General features: G+C 41.7%; 1 protein-coding gene across 3 annotated transcripts in view; it reads right to left on the reverse strand.

Moving 5' to 3' along the window:
• Positions 1 to 655: 655 nt before the first annotated feature.
• Positions 656 to 24,154, reverse strand: part of LOC135462178 (SID1 transmembrane family member 1-like) — a 64,928-nt gene continuing 41,429 nt past the window's right edge. For all 3 annotated transcript variants that reach the window (XM_064739571.1, XM_064739572.1, XM_064739573.1), the window contains 6 exons: positions 19,374 to 19,441; positions 18,308 to 18,354; positions 12,716 to 12,821; positions 10,464 to 10,574; positions 5,318 to 5,431; positions 656 to 2,166 (listed from right to left, as the gene is read on the reverse strand). In XM_064739571.1, the coding sequence (XP_064595641.1) occupies positions 2,104 to 2,166; positions 5,318 to 5,431; positions 10,464 to 10,574; positions 12,716 to 12,821; positions 18,308 to 18,354; positions 19,374 to 19,441 (509 nt within the window). In that variant the 3' untranslated portion in view covers positions 656 to 2,103. The remainder of the gene's footprint in view (positions 2,167 to 5,317; positions 5,432 to 10,463; positions 10,575 to 12,715; positions 12,822 to 18,307; positions 18,355 to 19,373; positions 19,442 to 24,154) is intronic.

Raw genomic sequence — 24,154 nt, forward strand, 5'->3', positions numbered from 1 at the left:
ATAGTGATACTTGTAACAGCTGTAACAACAGTAGCCTGAACTTCCTGTCAGCAAGTTCCCAATAGTCCTCATGCAAGGGACATCTGTATATTGAATTTCTCTACAGGAGCCTGGAAGAGACATCTGTAAACTGATTTCTCTACAGGAGCCTGTAAGAGACATCTGTAAACTGATTTCTCTACAGGAGCCAGTAAGAGACATCTGTAAACTGATTTTTCTACAGAAGCCTGGAAGAGACATCTGTAAACTGACTTCTCTACAGGAGCCTGGAAGAGACATCTGTAAACTGACCTCTCTACAGGAGCCTGGAAGAGACATCTGTAAACTGATTTTTCTACAGGAACCAGTAAGAGACATCTGTAAACTGATTTCTCTACAGGAACCAGTAAGACACATCAGTAAACTGATTTTTCTACAGGAGCCTGGAAGAGACATCTGTAAACTGATTTCTCTACAGGAGCCAGTAAGAGACATCTGTAAACTGATTTCTCTACAGAAACCAGTAAGAGACATCTGTAAACTGATTTCTCTACAGGAGCCTGGAAGAGACATCTGTAAACTGATTTCTCTACAGGAGCCAGTAAGAGACTTCTGTAAACTGATTTTTCTACAGGAGCCCTGAAGAGACATCTGTAAACTGACTTCTCTACAGGAGCCTGGAAGAGACATCTGTAAACTGACTTCTCTACAGGAGCCTGGAAGAGACATCTGTAAACAGATTTCTCCACAGGAGCCAGTAAGAGACACATGTAAACTGATTTCTCCACAGGAGCCGGTAAGAGACATCTTTACACAGATTTCTCTATAGGTACCAGTAAGAGACATCCGCACACCCATTTCTCTACAGAAGTCTGTAAATGACATCTGTAAACAGGTTTCTCTACAGGAGCCAGTAATACGACATGTCTGTAAGTTTTCTGTAATCAACTTCCAGTACACATGTCCTCTCCATAACAATGTATAAGTAGTATGAACAATGTACATGACCATGAAAACCTTCAATATCCACAGAAACATAAACTACATACCATTCATCTAACATGGCAGTCAATATACAAGTATTACTCTCACAATAATCAGTCTAAAAGGTAAAGTCACAGTTTGATCATGACAGCATGACAATGTGTATCCCGATGGTATACAAGTACAGGCACTATCTATCTCTGGGCTAGAGGGAATGCCCTTTGATCTATTGGTAGACATGTGAATTTGAAGCCCACAGATCGCTTGTTCAAATTCTCAAATGGTAAGCCCCATCACAAATGTGAGAAAAAATTTTATTTCTTCATTATGTTTCCACTGAGTATCAATATTAATAAGACATCCAAACTAAACCTAAATGGTTGCCACATTCATTTACAGACTGTGATCACACTGATTTGTAACTGACTGCAGATGATCACACTTATTTGTAACTAACATGTACAGCTCATCACTCCCATTTGTAACAGACTGTGCAGCTCATCACTCCCATTTGTAACAGGCTGTGAAGTTGATCACACTCATTTGTAACTGAGTGCAGCTGATCACAATCATTTGTAACTGACATGTGCAGCTCATCATATCCATTTGTAATAGACTGTGCAGCTGATCAGCTGCACAGCCTGTGACAAATGGAAGTGACTAGCTGCACACTGTTACAAACAGGTAAGACCATGCAGCTCATCACTTCCATTTGTAACAGATTATGCAGCCCATCACTCCCATTTGTAACAGACTGTGCAGCTCATCACTCCCATTTGTAACAGACTGTGCAGCTCATCACTCCCATTTATAACAGACTGTGCAGCTCATCACTCCCATTTGTAACAGACTGTGCAGCTCATCACTCCCATTTGTAACAGACTGTGCAGCTCATCACTCCCATTTGTAACAGACTGTGCAGTATACGGCTTTCACAATGTCAGCATTACTGTTATTACACATATGAGCAGCAGCACAAGTCATTAACATGAGAGACTGTGTTAGATGCAGGCCAATTTCAGGCCTAAATCCACAAAAGTGTCATGGAAAATTCAAGAAGAGGTAAGTCACTGGAACCACAAGCTTTGGAGTCATCTGACAATTGATCACAGAAGATATATGCAGTAAAGAAATCAGACTTCAGAAGACAGGAATGCGGTCTCTTCTGGTGAAGGTCAAATCATCATCCAGGGTGAGCAGGATCTACAACAGGTGCAATGAACATGTAATATTACCTGCAGTGCAATCCATGACAGTAGTGTAATCCACAAGCCATGACAGCAGTGTAATCCACAAGCCATGGCAGCAGTGTAATCCACAAGCCATGACAGTGGTGTAATCCACAATCCATGACAGTAGTGTAATCCACAAGCCATGACAGCAGTGTAATCCACAAGCCATGACAGTGGTGTAATCCACATGCCATGACAGTGGTGTAATCCACAATCCATGACAGTAGTGTAATCCACAAGCCATGGCAGCAGTGTAATCCACAAGCCATGACAGTGGTGTAATCCACATGCCATGACAGTGGTGTAATCCACAAGCCATGACAGTGGTGTAATCCACATGCCATGACAGCAGTGTAATCCACAAGCCATGACAGTTGTGTAATCCACAAGCCATGACAGCAGTGTAATCCACAAGCCATGCCAGCAGTGTAATCCACAAGCCATGACAGCGGTGTAATCCACAAGCCATGACATTGATGTAATCCACAAGCCATGACAGTGGTGTAATCCACAAGCCATGACAGTGGTGTAATCCACAAGCCATGACAGTGGTGTAATCCACAAGCCATGACATTAGTGTAATCCACAAGCCATGACAGTGGTGTAATCCACAAGTCATGACAGTAGTGTAATCTACATGCCATGACAGCAGTGTAATCAACAAGCCATGACATTGGTCTAATCCACAAGCCATGACAGTGGTGTAATCCACAAGCCATGACATTGGTGTAATCCACAAGCCATGACAGTGGTGTAATCCACAAGCCATGACAGTGGTGTAATCCACAAGTCATGACAGTGGTGCAATCCGCAAGCCATGACAGTAGTGTAATCCACATGCCATGACAGCAGTGTAATCCACAAGCCATGACAGTGGGGTAATCCACAAGTCATGACAGTAGTGTAATCTACATGCCATGACAGCAGTGTAATCAACAAGCCATGACATTGGTCTAATCCACAAGCCATGACAGTGGTGTAATCCACAAGCCATGACATTGGTGTAATCCACAAGCCATGACAGTGGTGTAATCCACAAGCCATGACAGTGGTGTAATCCACAAGTCATGACAGTAGTGTAATCTACATGCCATGACAGCAGTGTAATCAACAAGCCATGACATTGGTCTAATCCACAAGCCATGACAGTGGTGTAATCCACAAGCCATGACAGTGGTGTAATCCACAAGCCATGACAGCAGTGTAATCTACATGCCATGACAGCAGTGTAATCCACAAGCCATGACAGCAGTGTAATCCACAAGCCATGACAGCAGTGTAATCCACAAGCCATGACAGTGGTGTAATCCACAAGCCATGACAGTGGTGCAATCCGCAAGCCATGACAGTAGTGTAATCCACATGCCATGACAGCAGTGTAATCCACAAGCCATGACAGTGGGGTAATCCACATGCCATGACAGTAGTGTAATCCACATGCCATGACAGCAGTGTAATCCACAAGCCATGACAGTGGAGTAATCCACAAGCCATGACAGTGGTGTAATCCACAAGCCATGACAGCAGTGTAATCCACAAGCCATGACAGTAGTGTAATCCACAAGCCATGACAATGGTGTAATCCACAAGCCATGACAGTGGTGTAATCCACATGCCATGACAGCGGTGTAATCCACAAGCCATGACAGTGGTGTAATCCACAAGCCATGACAGTGGTGTAATCCACATGCCATGACAGCAGTGTAATCCACAAGCCATGACAGTAGTGTAATCCACATGCCATGACAGCAGTGTAATCCACAAGCCATGACAGCGGTGTAATCCACAAGCCATGACATTGATGTAATCCACAAGCCATGACAGTGGTGTAATCCACAAGCCATGACAGCAGTGTAATCCACAAGCCATGACAGTGGTGTAATCCACAATCCATGACAGTGGTGTAATCCACAAGCCATGACAGTGGTGTAATCCACAAGCCATGACAGCAGTGTAATCCACAAGCCATGACAGGAGCGTAATCCACATGCCATGACAGTGGTGTAATCCACAAGCCATGACAGTGGTGTAATCCACAAGCCATGACAGTGGTGTAATCCACAAGCCATGACAGTGGTGTAATCCACAAGCCATGACAGTAGTGTAATCCACATGCCATGACAGCAGTGTAATCCACAAGCCATGACAGCAGTGTAATCCACAAGCCATGACAGTGGTGTAATCCACATGCCATGACAGCATTGTAATCCACAAGCCATGACAGTAGTGTAATCCACCAGCCATGACACCAGTTGGTAACCACAAGCCATGACAGTGGTGTAATCCACAAGCCACGAGACAATATATGTGCTCTTGTCAGACATTATTTGTGTTCTTGTGAGACAATATTTGTGTGTGCTTGACACAATATGAGTGCTCTTGTGAGGACAATATGAGTGTACTTGTGAGAAAATATGAGTGCTCTTGTCAGACAATATGAATACTTGTGAGCCAATATGAATGCACTTGTGAGACAATATGAGTGTACTTTTGAGACAATATTTTTGCTTCTTGTGAGACAATAGGAGTGTGCTTGTGAGAAAATATCAGTACTGTTGTGAAACAGTATGAGTATTCTTGTGACACAAGTGTGTTCTTGTGGGGCAATATTTCTGTTCTTGTGAGACAATATGTGTGTTCCTGTGAGACAATATAAGTGTTCTTCTGAGAAAATATTTGTGTTCTTGTGAGACAATATGAGCATACTTGCGAGACAAAATGAGTGCTCTTGTGAGACAATATGAGTGTACTTGTGAGACAATGTGAGTGCTCTTGTGAGACAATGTGTGTTCTTGTAATACAATGAGTGTGCTTGTGAGACAATATGAGTGCTCTTGTGAGACAATATGAGTGCTCTTGTGAGACAAAGTGTGTTCTTGTGAGACAGAATGAGTGTGCTTGTGTGACAATATGTGTGTTATTGTGAGACAATATGTGTGTTCTTGTAAGACGATATGGTTGTTTCTGTGAGACAATATGAGTGCTGCTTTGAAACATGAGTGATCTTGTCAGACAACATATGTGTTCTTGACAGAAAACTTGGGTGTTCTTGTCAGACAATATGTGTGATCTTGTGAGATAACCTGAATGTGGTTGTAAGACAACATTATCTTTTGACTTACCATAAATGAGAAAAACAAACTCATGGCGGACAGAAAATGCCAGACGTCATGGGAGTCATAGAAATCCATCAAGATGCAAGGCTGATTTTGTTCTCTGGATTTGGCTGGTGTCAGCTGTAATGGAGGAACACAAACATCACAGTATTACATGTACAAGCCCCCTACCACTGTTCTCTGGGCTGGTGTTAGCTGTAATGGAGGAACACAAACGTCACAGTATTACATGTCCCCTACCACAGTTCTCGGGGCTGGTGTCCTCTGTAATGGAGGAACACAAACGTCACAGTATTACATGTCCCTTACCACAGTTCTCGGGGCTGGTGTCCTCTGTAATGGAGGAACACAAACGTCCCAGTATTACATGTCCCCTACCACAGTTCTCTGGGCTGGTGTCAGCTGTAATGGAGGAACACAATCGTCACAGTATTACACGTCCCCTACCACAGTTCTCTGGGCTAGTGGCACCTGTAATCGAGGAACACAAACGTCACAGTATTACATGTCCCCTAACACTATTCTCTGCGCTGGTGTCAGCTGTAATGGAGGTACACAAAAGTCACAGTATAACATGTCTCCCACCACAGTTCTCTGAGCTGGTGTCAGCTGTAATGGAGGAACACGGACGTCACAGTATTACATGTCTCCTACCACTGTTCTCTGGGCTGGTGTCAGCTGTAATGGAGGAACACAACCGTCACAGTATTACATGTCCCCTACCACAGTTCTCTGGGCTGGTGTCAGCTGTAATGGAGGAACACAACCGTCACAGTATTACATGTCCCCTACCCCAGTTCTCTAAGCTTGTGTCAGCTGTAATGGAGGAATACAAATGTCACAGTATTACATGTACAGCATTTATACATCATATACCATTTATAAACACACTGAATTCACACAGTAAAATCGTATTTCAAAGTGTGACTTAAAGGATTAGTGTTCAGATTTTGCTACAGGGCCTAATAATAAAGATTGTAACCTGTTTCAACAGTATATTACCAGGAGGGCTTCTGACAGACGTAATAATGACCTTAAATCCACCAAAATAATGGTGTTACTGCCCTAACCAATTTCCACTCGGCCGTGCGGAACGGCTCAGCAGGTGACACCATAGCCAATCCTAGGATGGCAAATATACAGTCTCAACGCATATGGGATGACCTTAAAGTTCCAATTTATGACTCTAGATAAACAGAAACAAATATACAGTCTCAACGCATATGGGATGACCTTAAAGTTCCAATTTATGGCTCTAGATAAACAGAAACAAATATACAGTCTCAACGCATATGGGATGACCTTAAAGTTCCAATTTATGGCTCTAGATAAACAGAAACAAATATACAGTCTCAACGCATATGGGATGACCTTAAACTTCCAATTTATGACTCTAGATAAACAGAAACAAATATACAGTCTCAATGCATATGGGATGACCTTAAACTTCCAATTTATGACTCTAGATAAACAGAAACAAATATACAGTCTCAATGCATATGGGATGACCTTAAAGTTCCAATTTATGGCTCTAGATAAACAGAAACAAATATACAGTCTCAACGCATATGGGATGACCTTAAACTTCCAATTTATGACTCTAGATAAACAGAAACAAATATACAGTCTCAACGCATATGGGATGACCTTAAACTTCCAATTTATGACTCTAGATAAACAGAAACAAATATACAGTCTCAACGCATATGGGATGACCTTAAAGTTCCAATTTATGACTCTAGATAAACAGAAACAAATATACAGTCTCAACGCATATGGGATGACCTTAAACTTCCAATTTATGACTCTAGATAAACAGAAACAAATATACAGTCATATCAATCTGAATCCGTATGGGATGACCTTAAAGTTCCGATTTATGACTCTGACATCTCTGTCTAGACTTCCAATTAGTGTTTTGAAATACTGAATTTGGTGTTTGTTCAGGCATTTATATCTGCACTGCATGGCAATACAGACAAGTCAACTATAGCTTTATCTATTGTTACATTATCCATTTCATATGTTTATATTAAAATATAATTTATATTTATTATTCTCTCCCACTGTTGATTTCACAATAAATACAAGTACTATTTTATGCCTGGAAGTATTCAAAATTCATACGTGCACAAGTCTGTATAGTAGCGTACAATATGATTATATGTACGATCTGGGAATAAGAGACATCTCTTAATCCCAGGTATGATGTGAACAACTACGTGTCTACAGTGATCTGCTACCATAGTAGCCAGATCTCAGGAATTCAGCTGTATCCCTCTCATAGCTTTCAGCTGTATAATGGTGAGAGCAGATACAGCTGTTTTTTGTGGGTACAAAATCCCTAAGTCTTATGCTGTAAATCACGCATTCATGAGGGTCAAATCATCTGGAAACTTGAAAAAAAAAATCCAGGGTCCATTCATAACCTGTTTTCACAAATGTACGCAGAACAGCAAGCCATTTCATGGAGAAACTTGATAGTTTGTTGTCACTCTTGTAGTTTTTTGAGCACTGAACTAAATGTCGAAGCTTTAATGTCTCATAAAGGTTAAACTTATATGTAATTGGGCTGAGACAATGGAGTGTTGGTGGAAAAAATGCATAAAACCAAGGCTGTAATAACTTTAAGAGCTATATTACTCTTATTAATGTAAGTTTTTCAAATGTTTTTTACACTTAAATGAACAATATATACAGGAGTAGCTAGTTATGAATAAACAATAAATCTAGAGACTAATCTTTCAAGGCAAAACGGCCAGTATAGAATCAGTCCCTGAGACGCACAGCCTTGAGTACTCACATTCCACACGCACAGCCTTGAGTACTCACATTCCAGACGCACAGCCTTGAGTACTCACATTCCACACGCACAGCCTTGAGTACTCACATTCCAGACGCACAGCCTTGAGTACTCACATTCCAGACGCACAGCCTTGAGTACTCACATTCCACACGCACAGCCTTGAGTACTCACATTCCACACGCACAGCCTTGAGTACTCACATTCCACACGCACAGCCTTGAGTACTCACATTCCACACGCACAGCCTTGAGTACTCACATTCCACACGCACAGCCTTGAGTACTCACATTCCACACGCACAGCCTTGAGTACTCACATTCCACACGCACAGCCTTGAGTACTCACATTCCACACGCACAGCCTTGAGTACTCACATTCCACACGCACAGCCTTGAGTACTCACATTCCACACGCACAGCCTTGAGTACTCACATTCCACACGCACAGCCTTGAGTACTCACATTCCACACGCACAGCCTTGAGTACTCACATTCCACACGCACAGCCTTGAGTACTCACATTCCACACGCACAGCCTTGAGTACTCACATTCCACACGCACAGCCTTGAGTACTCACATTCCACACGCACAGCCTTGAGTACTCACATTCCACACGCACAGCCTTGAGTACTCACATTCCACACGCACAGCCTTGGGTACTCACATTCCACACGCACAGCCTCGAGTACTCACATTCCACACGCACAGCCTCGAGTACTCACATTCCACACGCACAGCCTCGAGTACTCACATTCCACACGCACAGCCTTGAGTACTCACATTCCACACGCACAGCCTTGGGTACTCACATTCCACACGCACAGCCTTGAGTACTCACATTCCACACGCACAGCCTTGAGTACTCACATTCCACACGCACAGCCTTGAGTACTCACATTCCAGACGCACAGCCTTGAGTACTCACATTCCACACGCACAGCCTTGAGTACTCACATTCCACACGCACAGCCTTGAGTACTCACATTCCAGAAGCACAGCCTTGAGTACTCACATTCCAGAAGCACAGCCTTGAGTACTCACATTCCACACGCACAGCCTTGAGTACTCACATTCCACACGCACAGCCTTGAGTACTCACATTCCACGCACACAGCCTTGAGTACTCACATTCCAGGCGCACAGCCTTGAGTACTCACATTCCAGACGCACAGCCTTGAGTACTCACATTCCACACACACAGCCTTGAGTACTCACATTCCACACGCACAGCCTTGAGTACTCACATTCCACACGCACAGCCTTGAGTACTCACATTCCACACGCACAGCCTTGAGTACTCACATTCCAGACGCACAGCCTTGAGTACTCACATTCCAGAAGCACAGCCTCGAGTACTCACATTCCAGACGCACAGCCTTGAGTACTCACATTCCACACGCACAGCCTTGAGTACTCACATTCCACATGCACAGCCTTGAGTACTCACATTCCACACGCACAGCCTTGAGTACTCACATTCCACACGCACAGCCTTGAGTGCTCACATTCCAGACGCACAGCCTTGAGTGCTCACATTCCAGACGCACAGCCTTGAGTGCTCACATTCCACACTCACAGCCTTGAGTGCTCACATTCCACACGCACAGCCTTGAGTGCTCACATTCCACACGCACAGCCTTGAGTACTCACATTCCACACGCACAGCCTTGAGTGCTCACATTCCACACGCACAGCCTCGAGTGCTCACATTCCACACGCACAGCCTCGAGTACTCACATTCCACACGCACAGCCTCGAGTACTCACATTCCACACGCACAGCCTTGAGTACTCACATTCCACACGCACAGCCTTGAGTACTCACATTCCACACGCACAGCCTTGAGTACTCACATTCCACACGCACAGCCTTGAGTACTCACATTCCACACGCACAGCCTTGAGTACTCACATTCCACACGCACAGCCCTGAGTACTCACATTCCAGACGCACAGCCCTGAGTACTCACATTCCAGAAGCACAGCCCTGAGTACTCACATTCCAGCATCACAGCCTTGAGTACTCACATTCCAGACGCACAGCCCTGAGTGCTCACATTCCAGAAGCACAGCCTTGAGTACTTACATTCCACACGCACAGCCTTGAGTACTCACATTCCACACGCACAGCCTTGAGTACTCACATTCCACACGCACAGCCTTGAGTACTCACATTCCACACGCACAGCCTTGAGTACTCACATTCCAGACGCACAGCCTTGAGTACTCACATTCCACACGCACAGCCTTGAGTACTCACATTCCACACGCACAGCCTTGAGTACTCACATTCCACACGCACAGCCTTGAGTACTCACATTCCAGACGCACAGCCTTGAGTACTCACATTCCAGGATGTCAGATGATTGAGGAAGAACCAGAGTGCGAAGCCCATCAGAACGGCAGACAAGATGATAAACATCAATGGTAGCAGCATTATCTTCTCTTTACTCACCAACTAGGTAAAGGAAAAGCAAAACACAGTATTATCTTCTCATTACTCACCAACTAGGTAAAGGAAAAGCAAAACATAGTATTATTTTCTCCTTACTCACCAAGTAGGTAAAGGAAAAGCAAAACACAGTATTATTTTCTCAATACTCACCAACTAGGTAAAGGAAAAGCAAAACACAGTATTATTTTCTCAATACTCACCAACTAGGAAAATACATATCGGGAGTATTATTTTTTCCAAGCTTGCAGATCAGTTAAGCAAATACATCACAAAGATCTTATTGACCACCTATTTGTTTACTGACCAACTATCTGTTTACTTATCAACTATCTGTTTACTGACCAACTACATGTACCTGTTTACTGACCAACTATCTGTTTACTGACCAACTATCTGTTTGCTGATCAACTATCTGTTTACTGACCAACTACATGTACCTGTTTACTGACCAACTATCTGTTTGCTGATCAACTATCTGTTTGCTGACCAACTATCCATTTACTTATCAACTATCTGTTTACTGATCAACTATCTGTTTACTAACCAACTATCTGTTTACTTACTAGCCATCGGTTTACTGACCAATCATCTGTTTACTTACCAGCTCTCCATTTACCTCACAACTGTTTACTTATCAACTATTTGTTTACTGATCAACTATTTGTTTACTGATCAACTATCTGTTTGTTGATCAAATATCTGTTTACTTATCAACTATCTGTTTACTGATCAACTATCTTTACTTATCAACTATCTGTTTATTGATCAACTATCTTTACTTATCAACTATCTGTTTACTTATGAACTATTTGTTTACTGATCAACTATCTGTTTTCTGATCAACTATATTTACTTATCAACTATCTGTTTACTGACCAACTATCAATTTATTGAATGCTGATAAACAGTCCATAATAGTAGTGATCAAAAATGTGTTTATTTCCTTTTGAGATGAGTGTAGAACTTAGCCGCATGACTGGGGAACTCAGCTTCGTGACTGAGGTAATTTAAGCTTCATGACTGAGGGATTTACCTTCATGACTTGATTGACTGAGGGACTTGGTTTCATGACTGAGGGTCTTACCTTCATGACTGAGCATCTTACCTTCGTGACTGAAGGACTTACCTTCATGACCTGATCGACTGAGCGACTTGGCTTTATGACTAAGGGATTTACCTTCCTGACTGAGGAACGTACCTTCATGACTGAGGGATTTACCTTCCTGTCTGAGGAATGTACCTTCATGACTGAGGGACTTACCCTCATGACTATGGGACTTGCCTTCATGACTGAGGGACTTACCTTCATGACTGAGCATCTTACCTTCATGACCTGATCCACTGAGGGACGTGGCTTCATGACTGAGGGATTTACCTTCCTGTCTGAGGAATGTACCTTCATGACTGAGGGATTTACCTTCCTGTCTGAGGAATGTACCTTCATGACTGAGGGACTTACCCTCATGACTATGGGACTTGCCTTCATGACTGAGGGACTTACCTTCATGACTGAGCATCTTACCTTCATGACCTGATCCACTGAGGGACGTGGCTTTATGACTGAGGGATTTACCTTCCTGTCTGAGGAATGTACCTTCATGACTGAGGGATTTACCTTCCTGTCTGAGGAATGTACCTTCATGACTGAGGGACTTACCCTCATGACTATGGGACTTGCCTTCATGACTGAGAGACACCTTCATGACTGAGGGTCTTACCTTCATGACTTGATCGACTGAGGGACTTGGCTTCATGGCTGAGGGATTTACCTTCATGACTATGGGGCTTACCTTCATGACTGAGGGACTTACCTTCATGACTGAGGGACCTACCGTCATGACTGAGGGACGTACCTTCATGACTGAGCATCTTACCTTCATGACTATGGGGCTTACCTTCATGACTTGATCGACTGAGGGACTTGGCTTTATGACTGAGGTACTTAACTTCATGACTGAGGAGAGTACCTTCTTGACTGAGGGGCTTACCTTCCTGACTGAGAAACGTACCTTCATGACTGAGGGAATTACCTTTATGACCTGATCGACTGAGGGACTTGGTTTTATCACTGAGGGACTTACCTTCATGAATGAGGGACTTGGCTTCATGACTGAGGGACTTACCTGCATGACTGAGGGACTTACCTTCATTACAATGTAGAAGGCCACGTACAACATGAGGTTAACAATCAATATAGCCAGAAGATAGGAAGCAAAATCTTCAGGTTTTGTCAACACCCCATATATGGCTCTGAAATCAATAAATAATCAATAACATATGTCTCCATAAAATGTCAATGCTCCTTACCTGGATTTGTAATCAATAATGTATGTCTACATAAAGTGTCCACGCTCCATATCTGGCTTTTTAATCAATAATGTATGTCTACATAAAGTGTCCACGCTCCAAATCTGGCTTTGTAATCAATAATGTATGTCTACATAAAGTGTCCACGCTCCATATCTGGCTTTGTAATCAATAATGTATGTCTACATAAAGTGTTCATGCTCCAAATCTAGCTTTGTAATCAATAATGTATATCTACATAAAGTGTCCATGCTCCATATCTGGCTTTGTAATCAATAATGTATGTCTACATAAAGTGTTCACGTTCCAAATCTGGCTTTGTAATCAATAATGTATGTCTACATAAAGTGTTCACGTTCCAAATCTGGCTTTGTAATCAATAATGTATGTCTACATAAAGTGTCCACGCTCCAAATCTGGCTTTGTAATCAATAATGTATGTCTACATAAATTGTCAATGCTCCAAATCTGGCTTTGTAATCAATAATGTATGTCTACATAAAGTGTCCACGCTCCATATCTGGCTTTGTAATCAATAATGTATGTCTACATAAAGTGTCCACGCTCCAAATCTGGCTTTGTAATCAATAATGTATGTCTACATAAAGTGTCCACGCTCCAAATCTGGCTTTGTAATCAATAATGTATGTCTACATAAAGTGTCCATGCTCCAAATCTGGCTTTGTAATCAATAATGTATGTCTACATAAAGTGTTCACGTTCCAAATCTGGCTTTGTAATCAATAATGTATGTCTACATAAAGTGTCCATGCTCCAAATCTGGCTTTGTAATCAATAATGTATGTCTACATAAAGTATCCATGCTCCATATCTGGCTTTGTAATCAATAATGTATGTCTACATAAAGTGTTCACGTTCCAAATCTGGCTTTGTAATCAATAATGTATGTCTACATAAAGTGTTCACGTTCCAAATCTGGCTTTGTAATCAATAATGTATGTCTACATAAAGTGTCCACGCTCCAAATCTGGCTTTGTAATCAATAATGTATGTCTACATAAATTGTCAATGCTCCAAATCTGGCTTTGTAATCAATAATGTATGTCTACATAAAGTGTCCACGCTCCATATCTGGCTTTGTAATCAATAATGTATGTCTACATAAAGTGTCCACGCTCCAAATCTGGCTTTGTAATCAATAATGTATGTCTACATAAAGTGTCCACGCTCCAAATCTGGCTTTGTAATCAATAATGTATGTCTACATAAAGTGTCCACGCTCCAAATCTGGCTTTGTAATCAATAATGTATGTCTACATAAAGTGTCCATGCTCCATATCTGGCTTTGTAATCAATAATGTATGTCTACATAAAGTGTTCACGTTCCAAATCTGGCTTTGTAATCAATAATGTATGTCTACATAAAGTGTCCACGCTCCAAATCTGGCTTTGTAATCAATAATGTATGTCTACATATATTGTCAATGCTCCAAATCTGGCTTTGTAATCAATAATGTATGTCTACATAAAGTGTCCATGCTCCAAATCTGGCTTTGTAATCAATAATGTATGTCTACATAAAGTGTTCACGTTCCAAATCTGGCTTTGTAATCAATAATGTATCTCTACATAAAGTGCCCATGCTCCAAATCTGGCTTTGTAATCAATAATGTATGTCTACATAAAGTGTCCATGCTCCATATCTGGCTTTGTAATCAATAATGTATGTCTACATAAAGTGTTCACGTTCCAAATCTGGCTTTGTAATCAATAATGTATGTCTACATAAAGTGTTCACGTTCCAAATCTGGCTTTGTAATCAATAATGTATGTCTACATAAAGTGTCCACGCTCCAAATCTGGCTTTGTAATCAATAATGTATGTCTACATAAATTGTCAATGCTCCAAATCTGGCTTTGTAATCAATAATGTATGTCTACATAAAGTGTCCACGCTCCATATCTGGCTTTGTAATCAATAATGTATGTCTACATAAAGTGTCCACGCTCCAAATCTGGCTTTGTAATCAATAATGTATGTCTACATAAAGTGTCCACGCTCCAAATCTGGCTTTGTAATCAATAATGTATGTCTACATAAAGTGTTCACGTTCCAAATCTGGCTTTGTAATCAATAATGTATGTCTACATAAAGTGTTCACGCTCCAAATCTGGCTTTGTAATCAATAACATATTTCTACAAAAATGTGGCTCTGTAATCAATAATACATGTCAATATAAAATGTCAACAGCCCCTATGTGGCTGTTGACATAAAAAGTCAAGATCCCATATATGCCTCTGAAATCTTTAATGCATATCGACATAAAAATGTCAACACTCTACATACAGTAAATGACCTAAAGTTTCGCACAGGAGTTACTGTCGTTTACTTTCGCATGATCTGAGTTGGTGGAAAGATAACAGAAGAGAAGGATTAGCCTCCTGCCCGTTTCATTACCCTGCATGGCACTTAATAGCAGCTCTGGTTGCTAATCTTTGCCACATGGGGTCAAGTCACTGACAGGTCTCCCGACTAGCAGGCCTACATGTACATCTCTAAATACACCCATAAATGAAATCGAAGAATGTATTAAAATAGGCGATGTTTATTACAAACCTATAAATTCCAAACACTGTCTCAAGGTATGACCATGCCAAACAAGGTATGTACATGCACAATGTACGCTGCGGACGAATCGATTATTCAGGTTAGGACTATTTGGAAGTTACCTCACACCGTTATCTGGTTGTCTGCTGAAAGCTCTTATAAAGCAATGAAAATGTGTACGAATGTATTTCAGCTAAAAGCAAATTTCACTGAGAATTATCTGTCATCAGCCTTCCCTGTTCATGTAATTCCAATTAAGTATGTCCGTCTACATGCACAGTTCGTTTGTGTTCCTTTTCCTGCGTTTTTATATTGGAAACTTCCCACTCACCACAGAAAACATAGTCCAAGTGAGGTTTTCAAAAACTACCATGATTTACTTTTGCCCCTTTTTGGTAGTACTCAGACAGGATTTGTTTGAGTTGTTATCACATCAGGGGTTCGCACAACAAGGTCACTGGATTTATACAAAAAATGTTTATGATTTCCTGTATGCAGTTTTGCCCAGACATGATATATGTGTCGCCAGCGACAGAGAAGATTATTGTTTTGCCTTTCAGTAGCAAAAACCATGTGATCGATGAGGAGACGTGGAAATTTTGAGTCCTGTGATTGTAAGTGGCTTATATCTTCATGTAGATAATACCAATCTGTTGACTAAAATTTCATCTGAGGGGACTTAATTAAATATTAAGTAAATTAAGTATTCATGTTTACAAAATATGGGCGGAAGTTGACAGTCTTTCAAATTACATCAGAATGAAAAAGAAATGTTTAACTGCAGCAATGCAAACGCACATGTAGGTATCTCTTTGATCACAATTTGACATCTTCGTCTCATCTACTGCTAGGCCTAGTTTGCAAGTATGGATTTGCGGTGTGCTAAATTCTGCTACAGCTTTATATTCGGAGAACCCTGCAGTTTAAACAGTTTATAAATATTACCTATTACCTATTCAAATATTGTTCTGCCATACAGTTCACACAACACTGATAGTTACACAATGACACACTGACACAAACTCTCTGTACCTCTTGTCAGTAGAGAAAAGCAGAGTCTTTGTTCTGCCATACAGTTCACACAACACTGCTAGTTACACAATGACACTCTGACACAAACTCTCTGTACCTGTTGTCAGTAGAGAAAAGCAGAGTCTTTGTTCTGCCATACAGTTCACACAACACTGCTAGTTACACAATGACACACTGACACAAACTCTCTGTACCTGTTGTCAGTAGAGAAAAGCAGAGTCTCTGTTCTGTCATACAGTTCACACAACACTGCTAATTACATGACACATGACACAAACTCTCTGTACCTGTTGTCAGTAGAGAAAAGCAGAGTCTTTGTTCTGCCATACAGTTCACACAACACTACTAGTTACACAATGACACACTGACACAAACTCTCTGTACCTGTTGTCAGTAGAGAAAAGCAGAGTCTTTGTTCTGCCACACAGTTCACACAACACTGCTAGTTACACAATGACACTCTGACACAAACTCTCTGTATCTGTTGTCAGTAGAGAAAAGCAGAGTCTTTGTTCTGCCACACAATTTACACAACACTGCTAGTTACACACTGACACATGACACAAACTCTCTGTACCTGTTGTGAGTAGAGAAAAGCAGAGTCTCTGTTCTGCCATACAGTTCACACAACACTGCTAGTTACACACTGACACATGACACAAACTCTCTGTACCTCTTGTCAGTAGAGAAAAGCAGAGTCTTTGTTCTGCCATACAGTTCACACAACACTGCTAGTTACACAATGACACACTGACACAAACTCTCTGTACCTGTTGTCAGTAGAGAAAAGCAGAGCCTTTGTTCTGATAGGCAGTTCACACAACACTGCTGGTTACACAATGACACACTGACACAAACTCTCTGTACCTGTTGTCAGTAGAGAAAAGCAAACACTTTGTTCTGACAGGCAGTTCACACAACACTGCTAGTTACACAATGACACAAACTCTCTGTACCTGTTGTCAGTAGAGAAAAGCAGATTCTTTGTTCTGACAGGCAGTTCACACAACACTGCTAGTTACACAATGACACAAACTCTCTGTACCTGTTGTCAGTAGAGAAAAGCAGAGTCTTTGTTCTGCCATACAGTTCACACAACACTGCTAGTTACACAATGACACATGACACAAACTCTCTGTACCTGTTGTCAGTAGAGAAAAGCAGAGTCTCTGTTCTGCCACACAGTTCACACAACACTGCTAGTTACACAATGACACACTGCCACAAACTCTCTGTACCTGTTGTCAGTAGAGAAAAGCAGAGTCTTTGTTCTGACAGGCAGTTCACACAACACTGCTAGTTACACAATGACACAAACTCTCTGTACCTGTTGTGAGTAGAGAAAAGCAGAGTCTCTGTTCTGCCATACAGTTCACACAACACTGCTAGTTACACAATGACACTCTGACACAAACTCTCTGTACCTGTTGTCAGTAGAGAAAAGCAGAGTCTTTGTTCTGCCATACAGTTCACACAACACTGCTAGTTACACAATGACACAAACTCTCTGTACCTGTTGTTTACTATTTATTGTATTCACCCATCAACATTTTATCAGTACTAGACTCTGTAGACATCATGACAAACATTTATCAGAGGTGCTTGCTGGCTTAGGAGATGTCTAAAGTCAGGAGCTTCAATTTGTCAGATCTCGTTAGGGGCAATGGTTTACCAGCAGTATCCCCACCTGACAAATGTTGTTAACAGTCCTCTGTGCACATACATAAAACGTCAATCAAATAAACATATATCACAAAAGACATTCTGTCCATTCATACATGCACTAGCAATAAGTAAATAAAGAGAGATAAGGCAAACAGTACTTACAGCCCCCAGTTGAGAAAGTTGACAAGACAGATGAGAGCCATGCGACCCTGGGAACAAAACAAACATATCTCAATATCTGAAACAGCAAATCTGTATAAAAATTACGCAAAATGGTTAACACAGAGTTAGAATAACTGTGCTGAGACAAAAGGCCTCTCCTGTAGGAAACAAATCAATACAAACTATATCAGCTCAATAAATAAAGAAATGAAGTTGCTAATTATATGATGGAACATCCCCTAGTCTTAATGTGATATACATCTGTGTAAGCCTTGATGCTCAATACATGCAGTTCTTTATTAGATACCACCCCTAACAATTACTTTAACTTTAAATAGCCTCTTTGGCACAGGCAGTTAGCATACCAGCACGCCACAATGACCCAGGAGTCTCTCACCAGATCATGCTGGTTTCCCATCTGGCCGTACATGAAAAGGTCTGCAAGCAACCTGCGGATGGTCATGAGTTTCCTCTGGGCTCTGCCTAGCTCCCACCCACCATAATGTAGGTCGCTGTCGAATAAGTGAAATGTTCTTCAGTACTGCGTCAAACACCAATCAACTAAATAAAATAAATTTGACACAAATTCTAATAAAAAGCACACTATAAACATCCTGGTGTGACTGTGCCCTCCACGTGCAAAAGCTCAGCTTGACACATGCAGTATCTTTTAAGATACCCCCCATAACATTTACCTTAACATAGCTTTCCCTGTTGTTATACGCTGACATTGATGCTTGGTTATGACATACACTATGCCTTTACTATATGTAGCTTGCCTACAGGCGAGCTAACAAATGATATGAAAACAATCGTTAGGAACAGAGCCAGCATCTTGATTCAGAAGGATATGTGATGAAAAACACTGTAACCGAAGATTCCTCAAAACTTTCGACAGTTTCCGTAAAAATTGCTCGGTGTGATGTGATCATTGTGAATATCCTTACTATATGACACTGAAATAGGTGGAGAGGACATCAGATAAAACAGTTATCCGCGAATGAAGGAGTCCTAAAACTTAGGACATAATCCTTTTCCGAGGGTTGGTTCAGGTGTTGGTACTTACAGGATACATGGGCCTGGAACAGCAGTCTGTGCGCAGCAACAGAAAGGTCCGCTTAAATATTCCCAAATCTGTAAACAACAACAACAACAGCAGTAACTACACTATACTGTATATTTGTGTGCTCATGAGAGATCAGTTAAACCTGTAGAATTCTATACAATTACCTGCATCAAACAAATCTTCAAACCAGGTATTCATGTGTCTGCATTCATCAGAAAATGGCCGATCTTCTGGGTCTATACTCATCAGAAAATGGCCAATCCCCTGGGGAAATACCCCTCAGAAAATGGCAAATCCCCTGGGTCTATACTCATCAGAAAATGGCCAATCCCCTGGGGAAATACCCATCAGAAAATGGCCAATCCCCCGGGACTATAATCATCAGAAAATGGTCAATTCCTTGGGGCTATACTCATCAGAAAATGGCCAATCCCCTGGGGAAATACTCATCAGAAAATGGCCAATCCCCTGGGGAAATACTCATCAGAAAATGGTCAATCCTCCTGGGCTATACCCATCAGAAAAGGGCCAATCCCCTGGGGCTATAATCATCAGAAAATGGTCAATCCCTCGGGGTTATAATCATCAGAAAATAGTTAATCCCCCAGGCTATTCTAATCAGAAAATGGTCAATCCCGGGAGCTATCTTCATCAGGAAGCGGCCAATCCCCAGGGTCTATACTCATCAGAAAAATGCCAAACCCCCAGAGGCTACACTCATCAGAAAATGTTCAATCCCTCGGGGCTATACTCATCAGAAAATGGTTAATACCTGGGGCTGCTCTAATCAGAAAATGGCCAATCTCCAGGAGCTATATTCATCAGAAAATGGCCAATCTCCCAGGGCTATAATCACCGGAAAATGGTCAATCCCCCAGGGCTATAATCATCAGAAAATGGCCAATCCCCCCAAGGCTATAATCATCAGAATATGGCCAATCCCACAGGGCTATTCTGATCAGAAAATGGTCAATCCCTGGGGCTATACTCATCAGAAAATGGCCAATCCCCCAGGGCTATTCTCATCAGAAAATGGACAATCCCCCGAAGGTTATATACTCATCACAAAATGGACAATCCCCCCAAGGTTATATACTCATCACAAAATGGACAATCCCCCCCAAGGTTATATACTCATCACAAAATGGGCAATCCCCCCAAGGTTATATACTCAACATTTATTTATTTGATTGGTGTTTTACACCGTACTCAAAAACATTTCCCTTATACAACGGTGGCCAGCATTATGGTGGGAGGAAACCGGTCAGAGCCAGGGGGAAAAAAAAACGACCATCCGCAGGTTGCTGGCAGACCTTCCCACTTACGGCCGGAGAGGAAGCCAGTATGGGCTGGACTTGAACTCACAGCGACCACAGGCTACACTCAACAGATCAATTGCATAATGAAATAGCTCATTCCCTGCATAAACAATGCATTATGGGCTTACACCAGGGTCAGACTTGTTTACAAGCTGGAGGGAGGTGTGGTATTATACTGCCCTTCCCCTCAGCGTACAGAGGTGGTCTATATGAAAGGTTGATGGGGGATGTTAACAAAATGTGAGAAAGCTCAGCACACATGGTTTACATGTATAAACCAAACAGCAATGACCACAAAGCAGAAACCTGGGAGCGGACATACTACAGAAACACATCAACCAGACCTGTGTACAACTCTAGCATTCATCGTCTGTAAGTCCCCATTCAAAGAGCAATAAGTGATCAGACACAACCCAATTAGCCGATACACATGCTCACATGGTCTGTGTTACGCTGACAAAGTTTTGTAACAGTGGGAAGAGATTCAAGCATGTACAGTGTATATGCCAGGAGGATAACAAGGCATTTAGAGAACCCCAGTAGCTCGCCAGACTGAGCAGTTTGTTAACTGCATCCTGTCCAATGCAAGTCCTGTGATATGTTCAAATATTGACCTATCAATCAAAATAAATTAGAATGATTGACACTGTCAAACACAGATATTATTCTCTAATTAGATAGCACCAAGATCTTGCTCTTAAATCAAGAAGAAAGGCCGAAATTACAACTATGTGACTGTTTATGGTGTAGGTAGAATTGCAGAGCAGTGATGCCTTTATGAACAGTTGCAATTAAAGCGCGACAGATACTTGTTTAGCTGTAATTTGACATGGAACTCATTCACGGACTACGAATTTGAACTTTGATATGGAATTCATGCCTGGAATATTCATTGTCTGCCCGGCATCATTGAAAACTGTTGACCGCTTCTCTCGTGTGTTACCGGCTTTATTTCTTATTTGTATAATTTCTTACATACCTTTGTCTTCGGGAGTTAGTGTTAAACGTTGTTGTGGAAATGGATCTTGCAATTATCGACTTGGAATGCCCTTTACGGACAATGAATGGTTTAGGGATGTCGGACTTGATGCTTATATTCATATGGTATGGATTTGTAAATCATTATAGTGGTAAAAGACACTGCGGGGAGAAATCATTGTAGTGGTAAAAGACACTGTGGGGAAAAATCATTGTAGTGGTAAAAGACACTGTGGAGAGAAATCATTGTACTGGTAAGACACTACAGAGAAAAATCATTGTAGTGGTAAAAGACACAGTGGAGAGAAATCATTGTACTGGTAAGACACTACAGAGAAAAATCATTGTAGTGGTAAAAGACACAGTGGAGAGAAATCATTGTAGTGGTAAAAGACACTGCGGGGAGAGTCATTGTAGTGGTAAAAGACACTGTGGGGAGAAATCATTGTAGTGGTAAAAGACACTGTGGAGAGAAATCATTGTAGTGGTAAGACACTACAGAGAAAAGTCATTGTAGTGGTAAAAGACACAGTGGAGAGAAATCATGGTAGTGGTAAAAGACACTATGGGGAAAAATCACTGTAGTGGTAAAAGACAATGTGGAGAGAAATCACTGTAGTGGTAAAAGACACTATGGGGAAAAATCACTGTAGTGGTAAAAGACACTGCAGGGAGAAATCATTGTAGTGGTAAAAGACACTGTGGGGAGAAATCATTGTTTTGGTAAAAGACACTGTGGGGAAAAATCATTGTAGTGGTAAAAGACACTGTGGAGAGAAATCACTGTAGTGGTAAAAGACACTGCAGGGAGAAATCATTGTAGTGGTAAAAGACACTGTGGAGAGAAATCATTGTAGTGGTAAAAGACACAGTGGAGAGAAATCATTGTAGTGGTAAAAGACACTGTGGGGAAAAATCATTGTAGTGGTAAAAGACACTGTGGAGAGAAATCATTGTAGTGGTAAAAGACACTGTGGGGAAAAATCATTGTAGTGGTAAAAGACACTGTGGAGAGAAATCATTGTAGTTGTAAAAGACACTGCAGGGAGAAATCATTGTAGTGGTAAAAGACAGTGGAGAGAAATCATTGTAGTGGTAAAAGACACTGTGGGGAGAAATCATTGTTTTGGTAAAAGACACTGTGGGGAAAAATCATTGTAGTGGTAAAAGACACTGTGGAGAGAAATCATTGTAGTGGTAAAAGACACTGCAGGGAGAAATCATTGTAGTGGTAAAGACACTGTGGAGAGAAATCATTGTAGTGGTAAAAGACACTGCAGGGAGAAATCATTGTAGTGGTAAAAGACACTGTGGAGAGAAATCATTGTAGTGGTAAAAGACACTGTGGAGAGAAATCATTGTAGTGGTAAAAGACACTGTGGGGAGAAATCATTATAGTGCTAAAAGACACTGTGGGGAAAAATCACTGTAGTGGTAAAAGACACTGTGGAGAGAAATCATTGTAGTGGTAAAAGACACTGTGGGCAGTTCTTGTACATGTTTACCACACAGGTCTTTGATACCCAAATTGCGAAATACATTTGGCAATCCATGTGGCATGGGTGGCAATGCAACACTGCGAAAGAGGAAATGTTGAGCTGTGAGGTAGAAGTTCCTTGGTCTTTGATATGCAGATCACTGCAGATGACAGGCTATCTGTGTACTATGGGTGACCGTTGCAACCCTATGATTAGACAAACACTGTAACCAAACTGGACACTGACACCGACAGCGACAGCATCTGACTCCCATCTCACAATACCTCTCCCTTAATTCACACATGTGAACAAAAAAGACAAGGCATTAATTTGACTATCACTGAGGTACATTGTAGCACTTATGGGCGTTCCATTGGGTACTTACTAAAGCTTCATGGGGAGCTTACATATACTAGGTTTCCATGTGGCACTTACTGAGCTTGCTTGGGGCACTTAATGAGCTTCCTTGGGGCACTTAATGAGCTTTCATGTGGCACTTAATGAGCTTCCATGTGGCACTTATTGAGCTTCCTTGGGGCACTTAATGAGCTTCCATGTGGCACTTAATGAGCTTCCATGTGGCACTTATTGGGCTTCCTTGGGGCACTCATGTGGCACTTATTGAGCTTCCTTGGGGCACTTAATGAGATTTCATGTGGCACTTATTGGGCTTCCTTGGGGCACTCATGTGGCACTTATTGAGCTTCCTTGGGGCACCTATTGAGCTTCCTTGGGGCACTTAATGAGCTTCCATGTGGCACTTATTGAGCTTCCTCGGGGCACTTATTGAGCATCCTTGGGGCACTTATTGAGCTTCCTTGGGGCACTTATTGAGCTTCCTTGGGGTACTTATTGACCTTCCTTGGGGGCACTTATTGAGCTTCCTTGGGGCACTTATTGAGTTTCTGTGTGAGTTTCCAAGGGGTATTCACTGAGCTCCCATGTTGTATTTGTTTCATTTACCTTTCATGGGAAGCACGTACCTGGGGCTATTAAGTATGACAGA

This window comes from Liolophura sinensis, chromosome 1 (genome assembly GCF_032854445.1).
Source record: "Liolophura sinensis isolate JHLJ2023 chromosome 1, CUHK_Ljap_v2, whole genome shotgun sequence".
NCBI classification, from domain to species: domain Eukaryota; kingdom Metazoa; phylum Mollusca; class Polyplacophora; order Chitonida; family Chitonidae; genus Liolophura; species Liolophura sinensis.